General features: G+C 51.7%; 1 protein-coding gene across 6 annotated transcripts in view; it reads left to right on the forward strand.

The window, feature by feature from the left end:
* SF1 (splicing factor 1) overlaps window positions 1–22,759 on the forward strand; it is a 292,507-nt gene that overhangs the window by 159,470 nt on the left and 110,278 nt on the right. Inside the window, exon 11 of one of the 6 annotated variants that reach the window (XM_069645034.1) lies at window positions 15,050–15,123. The exons of the other annotated variants lie outside the window; for them this stretch is intronic. Coding sequence (XP_069501135.1) covers window positions 15,050–15,108 — 59 coding nt within the window. The 3' untranslated portion in view covers window positions 15,109–15,123. Of the gene's footprint in view, window positions 1–15,049; window positions 15,124–22,759 lie in introns of those variants that run through there. 6 annotated transcript variants of the gene reach the window in all.

The raw sequence follows: 22,759 nt of genomic DNA on the forward strand, positions 1-22,759 counted from the left end.
GCGCTGTTACATGCATGTCTTAGTTGCATCATATAAGTGGGCGGTTGGGTTACATTAGCCAGCAAATCATGTCTTGTGTACAGTTATTTAGGTGTGTGGCTTGGTCACTTCATTAGTTAAAAAGCGTGAGGTTGTCTTATTTCAGTACGCGTGCTTAGTTAAATTGTTTGAACACGTATGGGAGGCAGCATGGTTACGTTTGAGTTGCAGTCATACGGAAACCAATAAGTGTTGAGGCCTATCAGTTGTGTAAAAGTATTAGACAATCTGGTTTTGATGGCCTTGCGGAAGGTGAGTTGAGAGGGTTCACTTCTAATAGAGTGAGGCAGTGAGTTTGTGTCTAGCGACAATGAATGGGACGCTAGCACCACCGCCTCTTGCACGTTTTATTCCTGGGACCGGCAGTAGGTTAGCATATGGTGTTCTAAAAGGTCTTGCAGCCGGAGGCAGGATCTGTCTGATAGGTAAGGAGGTGGTGTGGATGTATTTATGCGTGATTGCGAGTGTATTGAACAGGATGCGCTGGCGGACATGCAGCAAGTGCGCTTGTTGTCTGGCTGCAGAGATATGTTCCCTTTTGGAGATGCCCAGTGCTGCGCAGAGGGCGTTATTCTGAATGGTTTTAATTAGTCCAGGTTTTTTGCTAAGGTTCCTGTGTAGAGTACATTACAGTAGTCTAGCCTTGAGCCTTCATCAATCGTGCTGGCTTCTGGAGGCAAGGTATTTTTGTGCCCATGATCTTTGTGTTTGATACCTTGAAATAACTTTTGCATTTATTCTCCAGCATTGGGTCTGGCATGGATTCACATGCTTTACTTTCTTTACTTTGACATTTGTATAGCACATATATGAACCAGTAGGCGTTAAGGCGATCTTTACGACACAACACTGAACAAAAAGGCTCCCTAGCTAAGGGCACAGGAGAAAAGCAGCAAGGCAAATTAAAGAATAACTAACCAGGTTTTCAATTTTTTCTTTAAGCTTGTTAGCAATACTTGGTCTCAGACTGGGGGAAGAGCATTCCAGGAATTGGGTGCAGCTATGGCAAAAGCTCACTTTTCCATTTTAGTTTTGCTTCTGGGTATTGTCATGAAATTCTGGGAGCTAGATCTGAGGGATCGTTTGTTTGTATTAGAGATACGGTCTTGAAGGTACTTGGGCATTAGGCCTATTCTGCATTTCAGAGTTATTGTCAATAGCCAGAAATGGATTTGAGAGGCTACTGGAAGCCAATGCAGTGAACTTCTTGCTTGCGATACATGATCACTGCGGGTTAATCAACCACTATTCTGACAACCCCGTTTTGTGCCACTTGGAGCCCGTTAATGGCGTTTTTGCTAATCCCCCACCAAAAGGCTACCACAATAGTCCAACTTCGATCCGATAATGGGTCTAGCTATAGTTTAGGCATTAGTTTGAGAAATAAAAGGGTAAAGGTGAGCAAGCAATTTAATAAAGTAAACTGCCGACGATACTAAACTCCCTACATGAGCTTTAATGTCTAAATGTTGATCCAACACTATGCCCAGAGTTTTGACGTCACTTTGATGGAATTAGTTATATGATGGACCCAGCTTCGCAATCATAGATTGCATGCCAAGTATCATAAATTGCCCCCCCGCTGCCCCCCAACCCCCCTATTCAGAGCAAGATTGTTCTCAACCATCCATTGCTCTAATAGAGAATACTGTATTCTCCAGCATGGGGTCTGGCATGGATTCACATGCTCATGAATATTCCCCGTCGTCAGGCTGGGAATCCTCGGTAAAGAGAATCTCTTTCAGTTTCACTTCTGAACTGGCATTCTTCTAACAACCAATCACTGGTCTCTGGGTTATACTGCCCCCAGCCAATGACTTCCCTCTACCTAAGCCCCTCCTCTGGCAGCCATCTTCAGATTTTTACCGCACCTTCAAGTGTTGGCAGTCGTCGTGCTTGGCTCTCGAGCTTTTACTGCATATTGCATTTTTTCCAAGGAGGTTACTCTTATTTTTTCGGTCAATTCGAGCCTCAAGCTCCACTGATTCTTCATCCGATCAACAGGGACCCGTTTCGGAAATTTCGACGCCCCTCAAGGGTGGATTTTCGTCGCATTCCACTTCTTGGAGGATTCCGGAAGACCTTTGAGGCCTGCCCTGAATTGGACATGGCTCAGGACAAAGGAGATTCAACGCCTACTGCATCCAAACTGTTTAGGAACTGCCCAGGATATGTACTGCAGAACATCTTTGAGGACGAGCACTCCCGGTGCTTCTACTGCCTACACACCGACAATTCTCACGTGGAGCAGGACTGCGTTCTGCAAGAACATGTACGTCCGGACAATAAAGGACTGTCATAAACAACTCGCTGACTGGAGGCGAAGAGCCCAGCAGCAGGTGAGAAGTCTGAGCGGTCTTCTAAGACCTTTGAGAGTGCTCTGGCGATGGGGGGCCCAACAAAAGACAAAGCACCGTGGGTACCGGGACCGCTGTTGGTTCGGGCTCCTCGGCTGCCAGGCAGGGCGCGATGTCACTGACACGGTTATCCACGAGCCAACGCTCTGGCTCGGTGGAAAGGAAGTCGGAGAACCCGGGTAAGCTTTGGGAAAAGCCCTGGTCAATCCCAACTGAGAAACCAAGGGGCGGGGGTCAGGGGGAGAGACGGTGATCCTCCCCTCAAGGTGAAGGCCTCAGACACGCCAAAGGTCGTGAGGGCCCTGATTCACCTGGCTAAGGCCTCGATTGAAGGAGTTGTGGCAGCCCTGACAAAGCCGGTGGAGGTTACCCCGGTGGATACTACCTCCGGGCCTAGAGTTTTCCTGTCACCCCGGAGGGAATCCTCTTGCCTGCCTATCGAAGATCCCTGTGAAACCAAGGGACGAGAAGGGGGGGGGGCTGGGGCATGGTAGCCCTAACCGACTCAGATACCTCCTCTGAGGATGAGCTGTCTGGCATCAAAGCTATCCTGGACAAGAAGTTCGAGGAGGTCAGGACCTACCGGAAGGATCCCGACGAGGCGGACGTAGAGAGCTGACAGTGGAGCCGACTAAGAACGGCGGGCCGTGGAGGAAACTGAGGATCCCACTCCCAGCCGGCGCTCCTGTCGCAACCGATGCCTACGCCGCAGGACAATTCAGGTGCAATCTTGATGGCTTTGCAGACCCTGTGTACAGAGATGAGGACAAGGTGTCCCTTAACCCCAGCGGACGATCCAGTGGTGCCTGGACCGTCGGGGAGCCCACCGAGCAAGTGGAGGCAAGTCCATCCTCCCCCTTCCAGCCTGCACCCCCATACCCTCCGCGGGACGAGACCGGGACGGAGACGACGCGAACAATGGATTGGATCCCCCATCGACCAGGCCCTCCCAAGACCCCCCTCCGCCCCCCCACCCCCCCAGGCGAGATTGGCTCCTTTCACGCCATGATCGCCAGGGCCTCTGAGCTTTTCCAGCTGTGCCCCGGGATTTCTTTACCAACGACGGGCAGCCAAGAGGAAAACCGTACTATCGGTCCCACTGTTGGACGATGTATGGGACGAAGGGCTGTCCCTTTTTGAAGAACCTGTCCACCGCCCCTGCGAAGAGAGGCCGGTACGAGAAGTACCAGGTCCCGGACTCCGCTCCTATGTGCCTCAGGGCGCAGCCGACCCCAGATTCTGTAGTCTCCGCGGCAGCCAAGAAGAAAGTGGCAGGGGCGACGGCATCATCCTCCACTTCCCCACCGGACAGCAAGGGGAAAGAAGCTTAGACCCATGGGCCTTTGCGTCATCCCGTTGGCAGCACCGACCAACAAGGCGGCCAACGACCTCGCGATGGTGGCCTGCTATGATTGGGAGTTGTGGTTCAAGATCGCCCCATCCTCGACTTCCTCCCGGACGACTGGAGGCGGAAGCACTGGAAATCCTGCGAGGTGGCGTCAGATCACGCCATCACGGTAGCTACAGACATTGCCGATACCGGATTTCCTCAGATGGGCAACAGCGTTTGCTGGTGCAGTTGGCTCAGGGCCACCTACTTCCGTCAGGATGTGCAGACCAGGGTACTGGGCATGCCTTTCGACGGAAACCACCTGTTCGGAAAAGCGGTGGACTAGTCACTGCAGGCCATCAAGGCGGACACCGAGACGGCCCAGGCCTTGGGCACTCCATCAGCGACAGCCGTCCTTTCGGACTTCCGGAGGACAGTCTCAAGGTGCCTCCAAAGGATTTGGCGGCAGTTCATCGTACTGCCAAGCTGGCCCAGCCATGGCGTCGGGCTCCCACCTGACACCCCGGTGGGAGGCCGGCTGGCGCACTTCGGCGTGTGGGAGTCAATCTCCACCGACTGTTGGGTGCTGGATGCCCTGGCCCGTGGAGTTCCAAAGGAAGTGCCCCCGTTTCCCACCTGTGGCCAGGAAAGAACCACGTTCCACAGCTGCTTCTGGAGGTAGGAGCCATGCTGAGAAAGGGCGCGATAGAACTCGCTGTACTTCCTCGTCCGAAAGAAGACCGGCAGCTGGCGGCCCTTCCTAGACCTTCCACGCTTCAACAAATACATCAAAGCCCAGAAGTTCCGGATGGTTACCCTTCAGCGCGTGCTGAGACAGCTGGTGGAAGGTGACTTCCTATCGTCGCTGGACTTGAAGGATGCTTACTTCCACATCCTCGTACACAAAGCACATCAGATCTTGCGTTTCGTGGTCCAAGGGCGGCACTACCAGTTCAAAGCCCTGCCCTTCGGGTTGAAGTCTGCTCCAAGGGTCTTTACCAAGTGCCTAGCGCTGGTGGCTGCGCCTGCAGGGCATCCACGTATACCCCTACCTGGATGATTGGCTCATCCGAGCAAAGTCAACGGAACTCTCCGACCACACAGCAAAGACCGTCCGCCTGCTCACGGAACTGGGATTCTCAATCAACTTTTCAAAGTCCCACTTGGTACCGTTGCAGTACGCCCTGTTCCTGGGAGCCAGACTCGACAGTGGCGTGGTTGGCTTCACCGTCGGAGGAGAGGACGAGGCCCATCCTATGCAAGGTACAACTGCTGTTGACCATGGAAGTAGCCAGGGTGAGACCCATCAAGTCCCTGCTCGGCATGTCATTGTGCATCTACCTCCTGCGCCTGTGCAGGTTGCGGATGCAGCCACTGCAGGAGTTCCTTGACACCCGTTGGAAGCTTCGAAGACTAGATCCCCCTCAACGAGACCTTCCGTCAAGCGATTTGGTGGTGGGGCATCCACATGCATCTCACGGTGGGCATGGACATCCAGACCCCAGCGCACCAGGAAACTGACGGACGCCTCCCTGGAGGGATGGGGAGCGCACACCGGAGATCTCCACGCAAGAGCCTTTGGCTCCCGGAGGAGAGGTCCCTGCACATCAACGTCCTGGAGCTCCATGCTGTGTTCTGTGCCCTCAGGTCTTTCCTTCCGTCCCTCAAGGGCAAAGAGGTACAGGTCTTCACCGACACCACCACGATGTTCTACATCCGGAAACAGGGAGGCACCAGATCACCCCCCCCCCCCCCCCCCCCCCCCCAGCCCTATCCAAGGAAGTGCAGGACCTGTGGGCACTGGCCCGTTGCCCAGGGGATGCTCCTAATACCTTTTCACCTGGCAGGAGTGAAACAGTCGCCGACTTGGTCAGCAGGGAGCTGTGCTCTTGCCACGAGTGGGAACTTTGGCAGGATCAAGTGGATCTCCTATTCAGACTGAGGCAGTCTCCAGATCGATCTGTTCGCGACAGCGACAAACACCAAGTGCCGGAGGTTCGCCAGCAGGTTTCCCCAGCCGGGCAGCATGGGCGATGCATTCTCCTTCCCCTGGGACGGCCTGTTCCTGTATGCGTTCCCTCCGTTGCTTCTGTGACTCAACAGTCAACTCAGATGGTCCCGATGCAGGATGGTCCTCGTCGCACTGGCGTGGCCGAGGCAGATATGGTTCCCGGACCTTCTGGACATGTCTGCGAACCCCCAGTCAAACTGCCGACTAATGCAGATCTGCTCGCCAGGGAAAGAGGCACCATCTGACATCACAACCCGGGATCGCTGAACCTGCAGGCCTGGCTCCTGCAGCACTAGAGTTTGGAGGCTACGATATCCCGGCGGACTGCAAGGAGGTTCTTGCAGGGAATCCTCGACTCTTAAGTGCTATGGCCATAAGTGGAAGAGGTTCTCTGTCTGGTGCCGTGCACAGAAGATCAACCTTCTACGGATCACGGCCCCTCCGGTGCTGCCGTACTTGCTGTTACTGGCCAAGGTGGGCTGGCACATGCCTCCATCAAAATCCATCACACCGCCTGGTGAAGGAGTTCATGAAAGGACTATTCCGCTTGTGAAGGCTCTGGCACCGGCGTGGGAGCTCAATGTGGTGCTGACCAGGCTCATGGGTCCACCATTCGAGCCCTTGCATTTGGCACCGCTGGAGTTCCTATTGTGGAAGACAGCTTTTCTTGTGGCCATCACCTCTGCACGAGTGGAAGAGATCGGGCCCTCTCCTGTAAGCCTCCATAGGAGACATTCCACGAGACAGTAGTGCGGAGGACGCACTCCTCTTTCATGCCCAAGCTGCCGTTGGACTTCAATCTCAACGAGCCCTTGGTGTTACCTGTTTTCTTCCCATCGCCTTTGTCGCTGGCTGAGAGGAATTTGCACTCGCTGGATGTGGCTAGAGTGCTGAAGTTCTATGTGGGCCGCACAGTTTTCGGAGGACATCACAGCTGTTTGTGAATTTTGGCCCTGTGAACCAAGGGAAGGCCCTCTCAAAGGCTTACATTTCCAGATGGCTCTCCGGCTGCATCATGCACTGTCACTGGTTTGGCAAACCGACCGTTGCCCGGCCGTCTGAGCCCATTCAACCAGAGCGATCGCTGCTACTGCGGCGTTCCTGTCTGGTTTGCCTCTGCAGGGCTGCTACCTGGAGGTCGACACTCACCTTCACAAGATTCTACTGTGTCCACGAGGGGTCAAGAGTTGGCCAGCAAGTGCTGCGCAACCTGTTCGCTTGAAGGGGAGCCTGGTGAGGAGGTAAGCGATGCTTGTTGAGCCTTGCCACCTCCTGTGGTTGCATATGGGTACTGCTATCTATTGTATTCATGAGCATGTGAATCCATGTCAGACCCATGCTGGAGTAGGAACAAGTTACTTACCTGTAACTGTTCTCCAGCATTGGATCGTTCATGGATTCACATGCTTAGAATATTCCCCGTCGTCAGACTGGGACCCCTCGGTACACATATATAGCCTTTTCCAATAGGAAAACATCCGACACTTTTGTGTCCCATCTACGTCCTTTTAGGACCCGCCTACGCATGCTCCGTAGGACGTCCCCGTATAAGAGGCCCGCCCCCGCGGTTCCCCTTCAGATTTCAACCGTCTCCAAAGTAGTGGGATCTCCTAGCGTTGTCTTACTATTTTGTACAAGGTTGCATTACTGGAATTTGAGTACAGAAAATGTCCTCCGTGTCAGGAAAAGCGCTGTTCCGCCCATGCGCAACGTGCGGCTTGAAAAAAGTTTACGAGGGGGACGGACATATGGATTGGATATATTGCCTCCACCCTCATCATTCGGCGGATAACTGCGACATATGCAAAGGGTTTTCTCAAAAAACCCTCAAAGACCGCAGTCGACGACTGGTGGCATGGCTGAATGATGGAGCGGGGGCACACCCCCCTTCGGAGGTAGGCTCCACACAATCGGCGAAAACATCACGCCGTGCTACCTGGTCGGAACCACCGGCGAAGAAATCTCGACCGACGGAAAAAGAGTCGTCTGGAAGTCACTCAACTAGAGACTCCTCGTCAAAGAAATAATGGCATGAAAAGGAAAGGAAATCCTCCTCGGGTGATCATCATAGATCGACGTCGAGTAAAAGCAAGCCAAGTGTGGAAAAGGCGGGACCGCCAAAACCACCTGCTAAGTCACCGTCGTCAACGGCGGCCCAGTCATCGGCCTCCACCCTGCCACTTACGCAGGTGGCATCGTCGACGGGGGTTCTACAGGAGGCCTGAAGTTTTTGATCCGACCCCCCTGGATACTTTACTACAAGAACAGGCTGTGTTGCTGTCCTCGGAGGACGAGAATGAGAGAATAGCTGGCCCAGCAGACCTAGGGCTACGAGTGGCTGACAAGTCTTCGACGAGGGGATCCGTTATACCGGTGTCTGCCCCTCTTCTCAATCTGTTTTGTCGTTGGAAATTCTGTCCACGCTTCAATCGTTGTTAGTCGTTGGACCAGAGACTACCTCAGGCAAACCTGCCCGTCGACGAGCCCGTCCCGTCAACCTACGCACGCCAATCTCAACACTGGCACAAGAGGAAGGTGAGCTGCCAGATTCGGAGTCTGACAGCGGAGCCATGTCGGATATCTCATCCCCCTCCAGGGATCCAACCTGGGAGTCAGAGGTGGAGTTGGAAACCCCTAGAAGCCCAGCTCACATGTCCCCTCTGGACGACATTGTGTCATTCCATTCTATGATGGAGAAGGCATGCAAAGAATTTGGTTTGTCCCAGGAAGAACAGCAAAAGGACTGTTTCTTGTTCGACCACATGGGTAAGAGAAGGAGGTCTGTGTTCTCGATACCAATACTAGACCATGTATGGAAGGAGGGGTTGCAGACAATGCGTTACCCGTTTTCAGAGCCGGCAGTGAAAGGACGCCTGGAAAAAAAGTTTAAGGCTCCAGAGTCTACCCCCAAGTGTTTATCCTCCCAACCAACGCCAGACGGCGGCGAGGAAGGCGAAGGCCCAGCACAAGTGCACGACGACTCCTGAGAACGAAGCGAGACGCCAAGATGCCTTTGGCAAAAAAGTGCTATCCGTGGGAGCGACCACAGTAAAGGCCGCAAACTCTCTGGCAATTGTTGCCAGATACGATAGGGAGATGTGGCACCGGCTAGCTCCGTTGCTTGATCATCTTCCGGAAGAGCATAGGAAGGCAGCGATGTTACTCATCCGAGAAGGTGAGGAAGCATCAAATCACGCAATAAACATTGCGGTGGACCTCGCTGAGTCAGGCTTCAAGCAAGTCAATAATGGGGTCGTATTACGTCGACAGTCATGGCTTAAGTGTACCTACTTCAGGCCAGAAGTACAATACAAAGTTTTAGATATGCCCTTTGAGGGAGACCTTCTTTTCGGTGAGAAGGTGGACGAAGCCCTAAAGGGAATGAAAGAGGACTCGGACACTGCACGTTCATTGGGTGCCCTCCAGAGTGGCAGAAACTACAAGTCTTTTCGTCCCTTTAGAGGGGCTTCAGGTAATTCATGATTCTCTGCATCTGGAGACAGATCCTTTGGCAGATCAATTTACCCCTCCCAGGGATACAGACGTGCCTCCCAAACGGCAAACCGTCGCCGGAACTTCCAGACTTCCAGGAAGAGACCATCATATTCGTCGTCGTCGTCGAGAGACAAGCAAAATAAAGATCAGCAGTGACATACAACACACCGTTCTGGGGGGGGAAGAGTTTCAGCATATGTCGACGAATGGGAACGAATAACGACGGATCAATGGGTGCTGGATACTATAAAAAACGGACACTCTCTACAATTCAAACACAGCCCTCCGCAAATTCCACCTGCGTTCACCGCTCATTCCCATCTGAAGATACTGCAACAAGAGGTAACACTCATGTTAGCAAAGGGCGTGATAGATTAGTTCCAACATCACAGAGGTCAAGGAGTCTACTCAAGAGATTTCGTCGTAAAAAAGCCGAACGGCAAATGGCGTCCCATTTTAGACTTACGCGATCTCAACAAGTCTTTAAAGAGCCTAAAATTCAAGATGCTCACTCTGCAGGAAGTGATCCGCGCCGTTCAAGAGGGGATTTTCTAGCGTCCCTGGATTTACAGGACACGTATTTCCATATTCCAATGTGTCGGAAACACAGGAAATTCCTAAGATTTGTAATATGGCGGACTCACTACCAATTCACGGTTCTTCCTTTTGGGCTCAAGACCTCCCCCAGAACGTTCACGAAATGCCTGGCTCCAGTAGCGGCCTGGCTAAGGAAGCAAGGCCACCATGTATACCCATACCTCCACAACTGGCTGGTAAGGGGATCCTCCCCAGCGTCGACCAACACAAGTTTACAAGCCACCATGCAGCTTCTACAACAGCTGGGATTCGCCATAAACTTCGAAAAATCCCTTCTGCAGCCATCAAGATCGCTGGTATTCCTGGGGGCACAGTTCGAGACCCAGTTAGAGCTAGTGAAACCTTCTCTCGACAGAACCTCAAGACTCAATCAACAAGCATGCCGACTACGGCGAAACACCAAGATCTCAGTGAGAAAATGTTTCGGTCCTAGGGGCCATGGCATCCTGCACCCATCTGGTGGAAAACTGTCGCCTATTCATGAGGCCAGTGCAGGAATTCCTCACGGACCGATGGACGCAGGCTCCAGGATCGTGGTCAGACAAGATAACCATCGACGACAAGCTGCTTCGGACCCTTCAGTGGTGGCAGAGTTTCCACAATCTGAACAACGGCGTACCCCTACAGGAGCCGGTGTTTCAGCGAACCATAGTCACGGATGCGTCCCTAACCGGATGGGGAGCTCACATGGGTGCTCTCCAAACGCAAGGTCGCTGGTCTCCAACGGAGTCACTCCTACACATAAACGTGTTAGAGCTCAGAGCAGTACGATGGGCCTTGAAGGCATTCCTACCACACATCAAGGGCTCGCGAGTACGAATACTGACCGACAATACAACGGCCATGTTTTATCTGAGGAAACAAGGAGGGACGCGATCAAGAACTCTTTCCATCGAAGCCCAGAAAACATGGCATTGGGCATTAAAGCACGAAATTTCCATCGTGGCTCATCACCTTCCAGGAGTGAGGAACTCCCAAGCAGACTCCCTCAGCAGAAGCATGGCCCAGATACACGAGTGGGAAATGGACACAGTTCACCTGATGAAAGTGTTCGAGAAATGGGGTCACCCCCCCTCTGGATGCCTTCGCGACCAAAGACAACAAGAAATGCGAGCAATTCGCAAGCAGATGGCCTCAAGAGGGCTCCAGGGGGGAGGCATTCTCCTTCCCATAGACGGACATCTTCCTCTATGCTTTTCCCCCGTTCCCCCTCATACGGAGGACAATACAGTGGATACGCAGATACAATTGTCGGGTAATTCTAGTGACACCATACTGGCCAAGGGAACCGTGGTTCTCCGACCTGCTTCACCTGTCGCTGGAACATCCCATAGGGTTTCCGAAAGCCCCGAACCTACTATCCCGGGACAAAGGCACGGTGTGGCATCACGACCCGGACAGTCTCAACCTTACAGCCTGGCTCCTGACTTTTCGGAGTTCGGTGCTTTAGACATTTCGGAGGATTGTCAAAAAATTCTGCAGGCGGCTAGAGCCCCTTCTACAAACAAATCCTACTCCTATAAGTGGCGGAGGTTCTGTGAATGGTGTAGGGGACAACAGGGCCTACAACCGTTGTCGGTGACGCCGGAACAAGTTCTACCTTACCTTCTCCTCTTGGCGGAGAGGGGATTATCCTTCACATCGATGAAGGTGCACCTGGCTGCCATCTCGAGGTTCACAAGGAAAAGGCAGTCTCCTCTATTTAGCGACAGACTTGTAAAACACTTCATGAGGGGTTTATTTCGAGCTTTTCCCCCGGAAAAACGTTTCCCCCCGACTTGGAGTCTCAATACAGTATTGGCAGGCTTAATGAAACCGCCTTTTGAGCCTATGGCCACGTCCGACATAAAATTCATTTAGTGGAAGTTGGCATTCTTGATTGCTATCACATCAGCTAGAAGAATCTCGGAACTGCAAGCGCTGGTCGTAGACCCGCCATACCTAAGATTCTTTAAGGACAAAGTAGTCCTGGCAACTAATCCTATGTTCGTCCCAAAAGTTCCGACAGTGTATCACAAACACTCCATTGTTCTCCCTACTTTCTTCGCCACACCATCAGCAGCAGAAAAAGCTCTTCATACCCTGGACGTTAAGAGGGCTCTGAAATTTTACCTACATCGTACACAGGAACTCAGGTCTACTAGACAACTGTTCGTCGCATATGGTCCGTCGACGAGAGGAAAAGCAATCTCTAAACAAGGATTGGCTCGATGGGTCTCATCGACGATTGCGTTTTGTCACTATAAGGCCGGAAGGCCACTGCAAGGACATCCTAGAGCCCATTCTACAAGATCGATGTCCTCCTCAGCTTTATGAGCACGAATTCCGCTGACGGACATATGCCAAGCTGCGGCATGGTCACTGCCCCACACGTTTACCCGCCACTACTGCCTTGCCAGGCAGCATGCGGACGAGGTGCAGATGGGAAGAGCTGTCCTGCGCATCTGTTTCAGTAAGGTAAGGTCCACGCTGTGGAGAATCTGTTGTCTACCTTTTTAATGAGTTTATTTTATGTGGGTAAGGTTATATGACGTAACTTATTCCTGGTATCTTTCATGGATTCACATGCGCCCGCCAACCTCCCCGGAATGTAATGTATTTAATTGATAAATTTAACCCTTCCTACTTTGGTGGGGCTGAAATCTGAAGGGGAACCGCGGGGGCGGGCCTCTTATATGGGGACGTCCTACGGAGCATGCGTAGGTGGGTCCTAAAAGGAAGTAGATAGGACACAAGTGTCGGAAGTTTTCCTATTGGAAAAGGCTATATATGTGTACCGAGGGGTCCCAGTCTGACGACGGGGAATATTCTAAGCATGTGAATCCATGAAAGATACCAATGCTGGAGAAATGGAGTTACAGGTAAGAAACTATTCCCTTCTCCAGCATGGGTCTGGCATGGATTCACATGCGAACCCTCCCACCTACCCCGCTGCGGCTCTTCTCTTGGTCCTACTGCCACTGTACGTGCTACCAAATCTAAAGATGGCTGTCAGAGGAGGGGCTTGGGTAGAAGGCAGTCATTGGATGGGCGCAGTATGACCCAGAGACCAGTGATTGGTTACTAGTAGAAAGACAGTTCAGAAACTAAATAGATTTTTTCTTTACCGAGGATTCCCAGCCTGGCGGGGAATATTCATGAGCATGTGAATCCATGCCAGACCCATGCTGGAGAACAGTTACATGTAAGTAACTTGTTCCTTGTAGGCCTGGCTCCTGCAGCGCTAGTTTGGTGGATACGATCTCCCGGCGGACTGCAAGGAAGTGCTTGCCAGGGCTTCGTCTACACTGAAATACTATGGACATAAGTGGAAGAGATTCGCTGTCTGGTGCTGTGCACAGAAACTCTACCCTCTATGGATTATGGCCCTGCAGGTGCTGCCGTATTTACTGTCACTAGCCAAGGCAGGGTTGGCCCATGCTTCCATCATTCAGCTCCCTCTCCCGAACTACCTCCCTACTAGAGCCCTTTGGTTCTCTAGCTCGAACTCTCTGCAGATCAGATGCTTTGCCAAGCGGAGAGTTGGGGGGTGGGGGTAGATCTCGCCTCCGGAGGTTCCTCCCTCTGGAATGGTCTCTCTCCCCCTCTCAGACTTGAGCCAGATCTCCTTAAGTTTCCAAAGCTCCTCAAGACCTTCCTCTTTTCTTTCCATCTCTCCCTCCCCTGCTAATGCCCCCACTGACATAAACTGCCAGCCTGGTTCCTTCAGTCATATAGGGTCCACACCCCCTCCCCCCATCAAGACGACCCGTTCCCCTTACCTCACTTAGCTTGTGGGCCCCCCTCTATTCTCTGCTTTCCTTGGCACTCACAGGCCTTTACTCCCGGTTTGTGCACTCCCAACCCTCCGACCTGCCCTTCGGTACTTCTCGTTACTGCACTTGCACGATCTGAGTGTCCGGGCATAGTAAGATCGCGTCCCTTTTGTCCTCCCTGTCCCCAAATCCCCCCTTGCCTTGTTGCGCCTCGAAACACTTGTGTAAAGGTGCATTATAAATGACCAATAAACTTGTTCCCTTCACCGAATGCTGAATTAACTTATTGTTTTCCTAAACATTTCTCTGGAGCTTAGAATGAAAGGCAGTTTAGAACCCTTTTGAAGATTCATACTAGCTCACAAACCTTCAACAGCCAATTGCTCCCCTGCTGTCTTGGTAGCCAATCTTAAGGAGAAATAAACTTTGCCAACTGCCCCTTACTCAACTTCACACTGCAACCCCTCCGGCGCCTCAATTGTCTTACCCAACCAGACGCTAGCCTGCATTTCCCTACATGGGGGGGCGGGGGGGACCTGACAAGTTAGTTCGAGGTAGGATGGAGCAGAGTTGGAGGCATCTGTGGATGGAGAGAATTTTGAAGTGAATCGGTCACTTATGGGTAGCCAGTGTGCAGATCTTAAATGGGCTGATGCATGGTCCCGTTTGAGGTTTGTGACGGCACAAATGGTATTGTTTTGAATTGTCTGGAGTTTCTGGTTGAACTCCGAGGTGCCTGCGAAGAGACCATTGCAATAGTTAAGCCGGGAACTGCTCTGGCCATGTTCAGGTGGTGGTGGTGGTGGTGGTGTGTGGAGGGGCAATGGTTTGCTGGGATTTTAAGAGTTTTGTAGTATAGGCTGCAGAGTAAGCAATTGCATTGACCCGACTGGTCATGTTGAGGCTTGAGTCAAGGTAGAAGCCCAACGTCTTAAGATAAGAGACAGGGATGTTGAAGGAATCCACGGTGAAGGTGCAAAAGTCAGGGTCCAGCTTGGCTAGTTGTGAGGGTTGAAGGGAGCTCAATGAGCATTTCTTATCATTGAAGCAGAGGTGGCGACCATCCAAGCTTGGATTATGTAAAATCTTGACTGTGCCAGCGCTGTAATCCTGGTTACCTGTGAGGAGTAACATCTAGGTGTAGTTGGCATAGTTGGTGTTGGAAATGTCGAGGTGGTCAAATAGAGGTTTGGTGTATGTTAGGTGGTGGGAGACGCGCAGCATCCTTGAGTTGACACCACAGGGTACTGGAGTGGGTTGGGCCCATGCATTTTCTTAAGAGCTGAGCCTTTCTGTCTGCTAGTAATGATGCAACTCCTTTAGTTGCTTCAGGGGAGAAGTTGGCAGTGAAAGATGGGTGGGTGAGTGTTTGGTGGTTCACAAGGTCGAATGCGGCCGATGGCCCTCTCATACTACTTGACCTAGGTTCCTGGAGTCCTGAATATCGTCCATTTGACTTTTTTAGGTCGAGTAGTGCAGATTCTGTGCCTTGGTCCGGGTGGAAGCCTGATTGGCGCGGGCTGAGGATCTTGTTTTTCAAGGTAGGTTTGTATTTGGTTGATGAGTCGAGACCCAGGCCTGCTAAAGGTTGTTTGGGATTGAGCAGGCGCTGATGATGTGATAATTGGTATGACAGTTTCAGAGCATTCTTTGGTGAGTGGAGCTGGGCAAGATATATCACCTTGACAACATGAGGGTTTAAGACCAGCGATGGTTTGGAAATTTCATATTCAGTGACAGGGTGGAAGCTGAAGGGGTAGAGGTGGTGGGTGGGAGGGTAGAGTGCTGGTGAGTGGGGGGGTGGGGTAGTGATTGATTTTAGAGAGGGTGATCTGTATCCTACTTGCTTTCCTAGCACCCTCTGTTTTGGCCCGGGTGGCTTTCCTTTTTTTTTTTTTGGGGTAGAGGAAGCTAGATAGTGACACTTTGGCATCTCTAAACTGGATTTCAGGGATTCCTTGCCGCAGATACTAGTTAATGGAGTAGACGTTTCTCGGTGAGTGCATCCGTATTGAGGCCTTGTTAGGAAAGCTTTTTCTTTCTGCATATAGATGTAATTCCATTAATTTTGCTGTTTTTGATCTGTCCCGACTTTTGAAAAGGGAAGTAAAGCCTTCACTTTGCTCACATGTTATGCGGAAACTGATCAGTCCTTCAGACAATTAGTATTGGGCAGCTTTGTGTCTCAATTCTAGTTTCTTCCTGGCTCTCACTCCTTCCCAAATGGTTGGATACACGTGCATCTGCATACATTTATACAGTACTATCCTTATTCGCTTTGTCTAGATAAGATTACTGGCCTGCGCTTATCTAGGTTGTGTAATGCCTTTTCTTTTACTGAGACAAATATTACTTGGCTAGAAATTCTTTAAGTAGCTTGTATCTGCTTATTTCTCCAGCATTGGATCTTTCATGGATTCACATGCTTAGAATATTCCCCGTCGTCAGACTGGGAACCCTCGGTACACATATATAGTTGTTTCCTATAGGAAAAAACTTCCGACATTTGGGTGTCCTATCCACATCTACGTCCTCTCTGGGGCCGTCCACGCATGCCCCGTAGGACGTAGTGGTATAAAAGCCCCACCCCCGCGGGTCCCGTCAGATTTCAACTGTCTCCAAAGATAGTGGGATCTCCTCGCGTTCTCTACTTTCTAGGTTTATTGTTGAAATTACTCGTTTTTGATCGAAAGGTTATTGGTTTTACCAGGATGTCGGGCAAACCGCTCTTCCGCCCGTGCGCCACGTGCGGATTGAAAAAGGTTTACGAGTGGAACGGCCATCTAGATTGTATATATTGCCTCCACCCTCACCATTCGGCAGACCAGTGCGAAATATGTAAAGGTTTTTCCCAGAAAACCCTGAAAGATCGGAGTCGGCGGCTGGTGTCGTGGTTAAATGACGGGGCGGGAGCATATCCTCAGTCGGAGGTTGGCTCCGTGCGCAGCGTGGCCTCGACGAAAACATCGGGGGGGCCCCGCGCCGTTCAGCCTCGTCGGAACCACCGGCAAAGAAAACTCGACGGGCGGAAAAGGATGTTCCACGAAGCCACTCTTCCAAAGACTCTTCAAAAGAATCTTCAAAAAAGTCATCATCGTCGAAAAAACATGGAAAGGAAAGGCCAAAATCCCCCTCGGGCGATCCTCATAGATCTGCCACGATTAGAGAGTCGGAAAAGCGCAGGGAGAGCTCTGTGAAGGCGGGACCGCCTAAGCCACCTGCAGGCCCACCGTCGACAAACCAGTCAGTGGCCTCACTGCCGCTAACGCAGTTGGTTTCCCCCGTCCTCAACCCGCTGACGACGACGGCGACGATGTCCTCGTCGACCGAAGTTCAGGACTGGAGACCAGAGGTTTTTGATCTGGTGTTGCCGGACTCGTTACTGCAGGAACAGGCAGTGTCGATTTCCTCGAAGGAAGACGGCTTCAGGATTGCGGGCCCGGAAGATCTTGGGCTCCGAGCCAAGTCACCATCAGGAGCAACCTGCTCTCAGGTGTTTACCCAGTTTTCAAGCTCACAATCGGCCCTGTCCATGGAGGTTCTGTCCTCATTGCACTTGCTGCTGAAATTGTTAGATGAAAGGCTTCCACCAGTGAACCCGTCAACGAGCCAGGCCCGTCACATCGTCCAACCCAAACGACCAGAGTTCCGGTGACTCCAGTGGTCCACGAAGAGGGTGAGCTGTCGGACTCTGTATCTGACCAAGGATCAGTATCTGACATCTCCCTGTCTCCATCTAGGGATCCATCCTGGGTGTCGGATGTTGAATTGGAAACACCAAAGAGCCCCACTCACCCGTCTCCACCAGACGATGTTGGCGCGTTTCATTCAATGATGGAAAAGGCATGCAAGGAATTTGGCCTGGTCCAGCAGGAGGAGAAAAAGGACTGTTTTCTGTTCGACCATATGGGTAAGAATAGGCGTTCAGTATTCTCAATACCCATTTTAGATCATGTCTGGAAAGAGGGTGTTCAAACCATGCGTCACCCGTTTTCTGAACCGGCCGTCAAAGGCCGCATTGACAAGAAGTTTAAAGCGCCAGACTCTACCCCGAAATGTCTTTCGTCCCAACCTACACCTGACTCAGTGGTGTCGGCGGCAGCGACAAGACAAGCGAGGGCCCAACACAAGTGCTCTACCCCTCCGGATAATGAGGCAAGGCGCCAAGATGTGTTTGGTAAGAAGGTACTATCCGTGGGTGCTACAACTGTGAAGGCAGCCAACTCTTCGGCTATTGACGCCAGGTACGACAGGGAAATGTGGCACAGACTAGCCCCTATACTGGACCACCTTCCGGAGGAACATAGAAAAGCGGCTATGTCTCTGGTACGAGAGGGCGAAGAAGCGTCGAATCATGCAATTAACATAGCGGTGGACCTGGCGGATTCGGGCTTTAAGCAAGTAAACAACGGAGTTGTTCTTAGACGCCAGGCTTGGCTTAAGTGCACCAACTTCAGGCCCGAGGTGCAGTATAAAGTATTGGACATGCCCTTCGAAAGTGACCTTTTTGGAGAAAAGGTGGATGAGGCCCTGAAGGGCATGAAGGAGGACTCGGATACGGCACGCTCGTTGGGTGCCTTTCAAAGTGGAAAAATGTTTCGATTCTTTTCGTCCCTTTAAAGGGGCATCGGGCAATTCAAGATTCTCTGCACCCAGGGATAGATCTTTTGGCAGATCAGCATACCCATCCCAGGGATATAGACGCGCCTCTCAAAACACAAGCCGGCGCAGAAACTTCCAGTCATCCAAGAGATGACCAGCAATGACGGGAAGCGCACCGTTCTGGGAGGAAGAGTGTCAAACTGCGTCAAAGAATGGGAAGACATCACCATAGATCAGTGGGTGTTGGACACAGTGAGGTACGGACATTCTCTACTATTCAAATGCAAATCTCCCAAATGTCCACCGGTATTCCTACCCCAACCACATCTGAGCGTTTTGCTGCAGGAAGTAGCACTTATGTTACAAAAAGGTGCCATAGAATTGGTTCCTGCATCGCAGAAAGGCCAAGGGGAATACTCACGGTGTTTTGTGGTAAAAAAAGCCAAATGGGAAGTGGCGTCCCATTCTCGACCTGCGCGACCTCAACAAGACCTTACAGAGCCAAAAAATTCAAAATGCTCACGCTGCAGGAAGTAATCGGGTCCGTTCAAGTGGGAGATTTTTTGGCGCCTCTGGATCTACAGGACGCGTACTTCCACATACCTATGTGTCAAACACAAAGGTTCTGAGGTTCATGGTAGGTCGGACACACTACCAATTCGCAGTGCTTCCGTTTGGTCTCAAATCCTCCTTAAGAACGTTCACAAAATGTTTGGCACCCGTGGCAGCCTGGCTGAGAAAGAAAGGGCATCATGTATACCCGTACCTCGACGACTGGCTTGTGAGGGGATCCTCCTCGGCGTCGACCAATGACAGCGTACAGGCCACCTTACAGCTTCTGCAACAACTGGGGTTCGCAGTGAACTTCAGAAAGTCCTCTCTAAGGCCATCAAAGAACTTAAAGTTCTTGGGAGCTCAATTCGAAACCCAGTCGGGAATAGTGAAACCTTCCCTAGACAGAATGTCAAAAATCAATCGACTGACGAGTCAACTACGTTTACATTGCACACTCTGTGAGAAAGTATGTGGCGATCCTAGGTTCCATGGCTTCCTGCATCCATCTAGTAGACAACTGTCGATTATTCATGAGGCCACTTCAGGAATTCCTAGCGGACAGATGGAAGCAGGCCACGGGTCGGTCAGACAGGATAACCGTCAACGACGAAATCATCCGAGCCCACCAATGGTGGAAAAGCGTTCACAACCTGGGCAGAGGGGTACCTATACAAGAACCAGAATTTCAGCGAACCATCATCAAGGACGCATCCCTGACAGGCTGGGGAGCACACATGGACAACTACCAAACCCAGGGCAGATGGTCCCCGACCGAATCACTCCTACATATCAATGTACTGGAGCTGAGGGCAGTAAGATGGGCCTTGAAGTCATTCCTCCCACATATCAAGGGGTCGAGAGTAAGAGTGCTGACGGACAACACGACAGCCATGTTCTACTTGATAAAACAAGGCGGCACGAGATCCAGGACCCTGTCCGTGGAAGCTCAAAAGGTATGGCATTGGGCTTTGAAACACAACTTCTGATGTTTGTTAATCTGCTTAGAATCACATGCTGTGCATAGGTCCGACATCCAGTGCTCACTGCGGAGTATTGCATTTTGTTTTTCGTAGTCGAAAAGGGGACGTCGACAAGGCGTGTCTGTAACACTATCCCTATAGTGACGTGTGTTGTACCCACAATCCCTCACGCGTCGAGGTCCCTCAGATTGTTTTTTTCCGCCCAGCTTATGGTCGCCTTACGCGGAGCTCCTAGAGAGACATTGCTAAACAATTACTACGGACCTCGGTCCTTAATATATACTTATTGTTAAAGATCCCTCCCCTTGACGTTAGCTGTGAAGCTGTTTCTCCGCCGAGCAAGTTTTCGACGGAGGAGAAGAGACGGAGGAGATCCTTCGGCGCTGCCGAACACGTGGCCAGGCCTCGCCGGCCAACATACAGTAGGGAGAGTGGGGGTTTCGAACTTTTACCTTCTCGTCGAGAATGTCTTTCTCCCCTATCTTTCCCTTGGGGTTGTTATCACCAGTTTTTATTGCCTCAGCTATGGAGAGGACACCTTTTAAGTTTTGCCCACGCTGTAGGGGCAAATACACTTGGAAGGACAAACACAAGCTCTGTAATCGTTGCTTGCCCCTCGATCATAAAGAGGACAGCTGCGCGGCCTGTAAGCTCTTGAAACCAAGAACTCTTAAAGAACGGAAAGTTAAGAGGTGGGCGGACTACGCAATGTCGAAGTCAGTTTCCTCACCCGCCGCCGCTGTTACAGAAAGTGACGAGGAGGGTGATAACTCGACGTCCGTTACGGAAGTCGTTAACCCCCAGAAGGAGCGCTTGCGCTCCTCGACGTCCGTCCCCGGCCCCGACGGGCTCGGCTCACGCCCTGCTTATGGGGATGAACACCCCGGAGACAAGGACGCACACAGACCCCATAGGCCTAAGCACACAACCCACGGCTCTTCTTCGTCCAGGACGAAGGATCCACCAGCGCCAAAGGGGACGCAGGGCACTCCGGCGTCGACCTCAGACCGCAAGGGTCTCAAGCCCCACCCGCAAACGCGACCAGCGATTGGGCTTTTATCTAAGACGGGCGCTACCCCAAAAACATCCGACGTAACGCTCCATAGAGCGGCCGTTGAAAAACAACGCGCAACGCAGGCAACGCCGACTCCAGAACCCTCGACTGACGAACTCTTCGTCGAGAGTCTGGCGAGAATTGTTTCCGAGGACAAACATAAGCGGACGACGAAACAGATGTCCAATACCGCACCCAAGGATATAGAAACACCGAAAAAGCACAAGAGTAGCCAGGAACTGCCCCATCCATCTAAAGGCACTTCTGAACTACCGGAGGGCTTTTCTGAGGGCGACGGAAACCTTTCGTCGACGACGTGGGAGCGTTCGAAGCGTTTTGAAGCCGAAAACACTGATTTCCCCCCTCTAGACTATTCAGGGGTTCCCCATGAGACCCTGGAAAGACTCCATTCTTGTATGGAAAAGATGGAGAGTTTTTTGGGTAGCCAAAACCCACACACACACCCAAAAGACCAAGAGAATGGACCCAGGATGACCCTAGGGTCAAGATTCCTAGGCTATTTACCCCTTCTACAGATGCATATGACCTCACTGAAGAGGAGCAATACCTCCAGGAAGATGAGGAGTGTTTAGGTGGAGAGGAAGAACTTGAGGAGGAGAGGTTTGAGGAAGACCCTTACACTAGCGCAGGAGCTTTTGAAGAAGATACAGCTACCTCACAGCCCTGGCACTCCCCATCAGTGCAGCCTTGGCAATCCCCATCAGTGCACTCAGACCCTGATGTCTTTCATCCTTCTCCTCCCAAGGACTCACCTATTGGGAACACCTCCCCCATAGATGACCAGCCTTCACTTAATGCACTATTGCGCAAGGCAGCAGCGCATTTTGAAATAGACACAGGGGAGACCCTTCCGGACATAGACTTTGTAGAAAAGGTTATTAAAGAAAAAGCCCCGGTCAGCCAGTCCATTCCGCTCCTGGCTTCTATAAAGAGAAGAATAACTCCTTCCCTTTCCAATCCGGCCTTAGTCCGAGGGGTCAACCCTCGGATAGAAAAGCTCTTCAGCCCTTCGTCTTCTGACCCTTTGTACATCAGGGGACATTCTATCCCGGACTCTCTGGTAGTGACTAACACAAGAAAGAGAGCGGGGGTACCACTATCTACTAGTGAGGCACCACCTGACAAAGAGGGCAAGAAGCTCTATGCACTTGGGAAGAGAATCACGACATCCGCCGCCTTCTCAACCAGGATCGCGAATAACAATTCCCTACTAGCTAGCTATGCAGATGCACAGTGGAGCAAGCTGCGCAGCGAAGCAGAGGACGCACCAGAACCCCTGCGCTCACGCCTGTTGGCTACTATATCAGAGGGAACTCTTGTAAACCAGGGCATCGTAAAGAACTCCTTAGATGCCGCAGAGACAGCTGGCCGCTCCCTGGTTCAGGGAATACTTCTCAAACGCCATGTCTGGTTGCGCAATTCGGGATTTAAGCCAGAAACCCAGGTTTCCCTAATAAATAAGCCCATAGAGCAAACGCATCTGTTTGGGAAAGCAGTTGATGAGGCCCTAGAACATGCGAAGAAGGAGTTTGATACCATCAAGACTCTTGACCAAATTTCTAGGCCACCTAACAGACGCAGCTATGGCAATAGACGCTCCTTTCGTGGCCAACGCCAGCAGCAAAGCCAACAACAATTTTACTCTGCTACCAACTGGCCCTCTAACCAAAGCACCCAGTTCAGTCAAAGAGGCCAACGTCGTGGCAAAGGAAGAGGGCGCGGCTCCAGTCCAAAAGGCCCCACGCCCAATACCAACAAATGACCCAAAGATTCGGGTCCCCTCCCATGCATCACCGGTCGGGGGCCGGCTAACATCGTTCCTTTCCGCATGGGAGGGAATAACGTCAGACCGCTGGGTATTATCCACCATAGCCCACGGATACTGCATCGAATTCAACGGTTCCCCGAAATACAGACCCCCACGGAACCGACGCATGACACCGGAACACCTCACTATTCTTCA

The sequence above is a fragment of the Ambystoma mexicanum genome, chromosome 2p (assembly GCF_040938575.1).
Source record: "Ambystoma mexicanum isolate Mex_15411 chromosome 2p, UKY_AmexF1_1, whole genome shotgun sequence".
In the NCBI taxonomy this organism is placed as follows: domain Eukaryota; kingdom Metazoa; phylum Chordata; class Amphibia; order Caudata; family Ambystomatidae; genus Ambystoma; species Ambystoma mexicanum.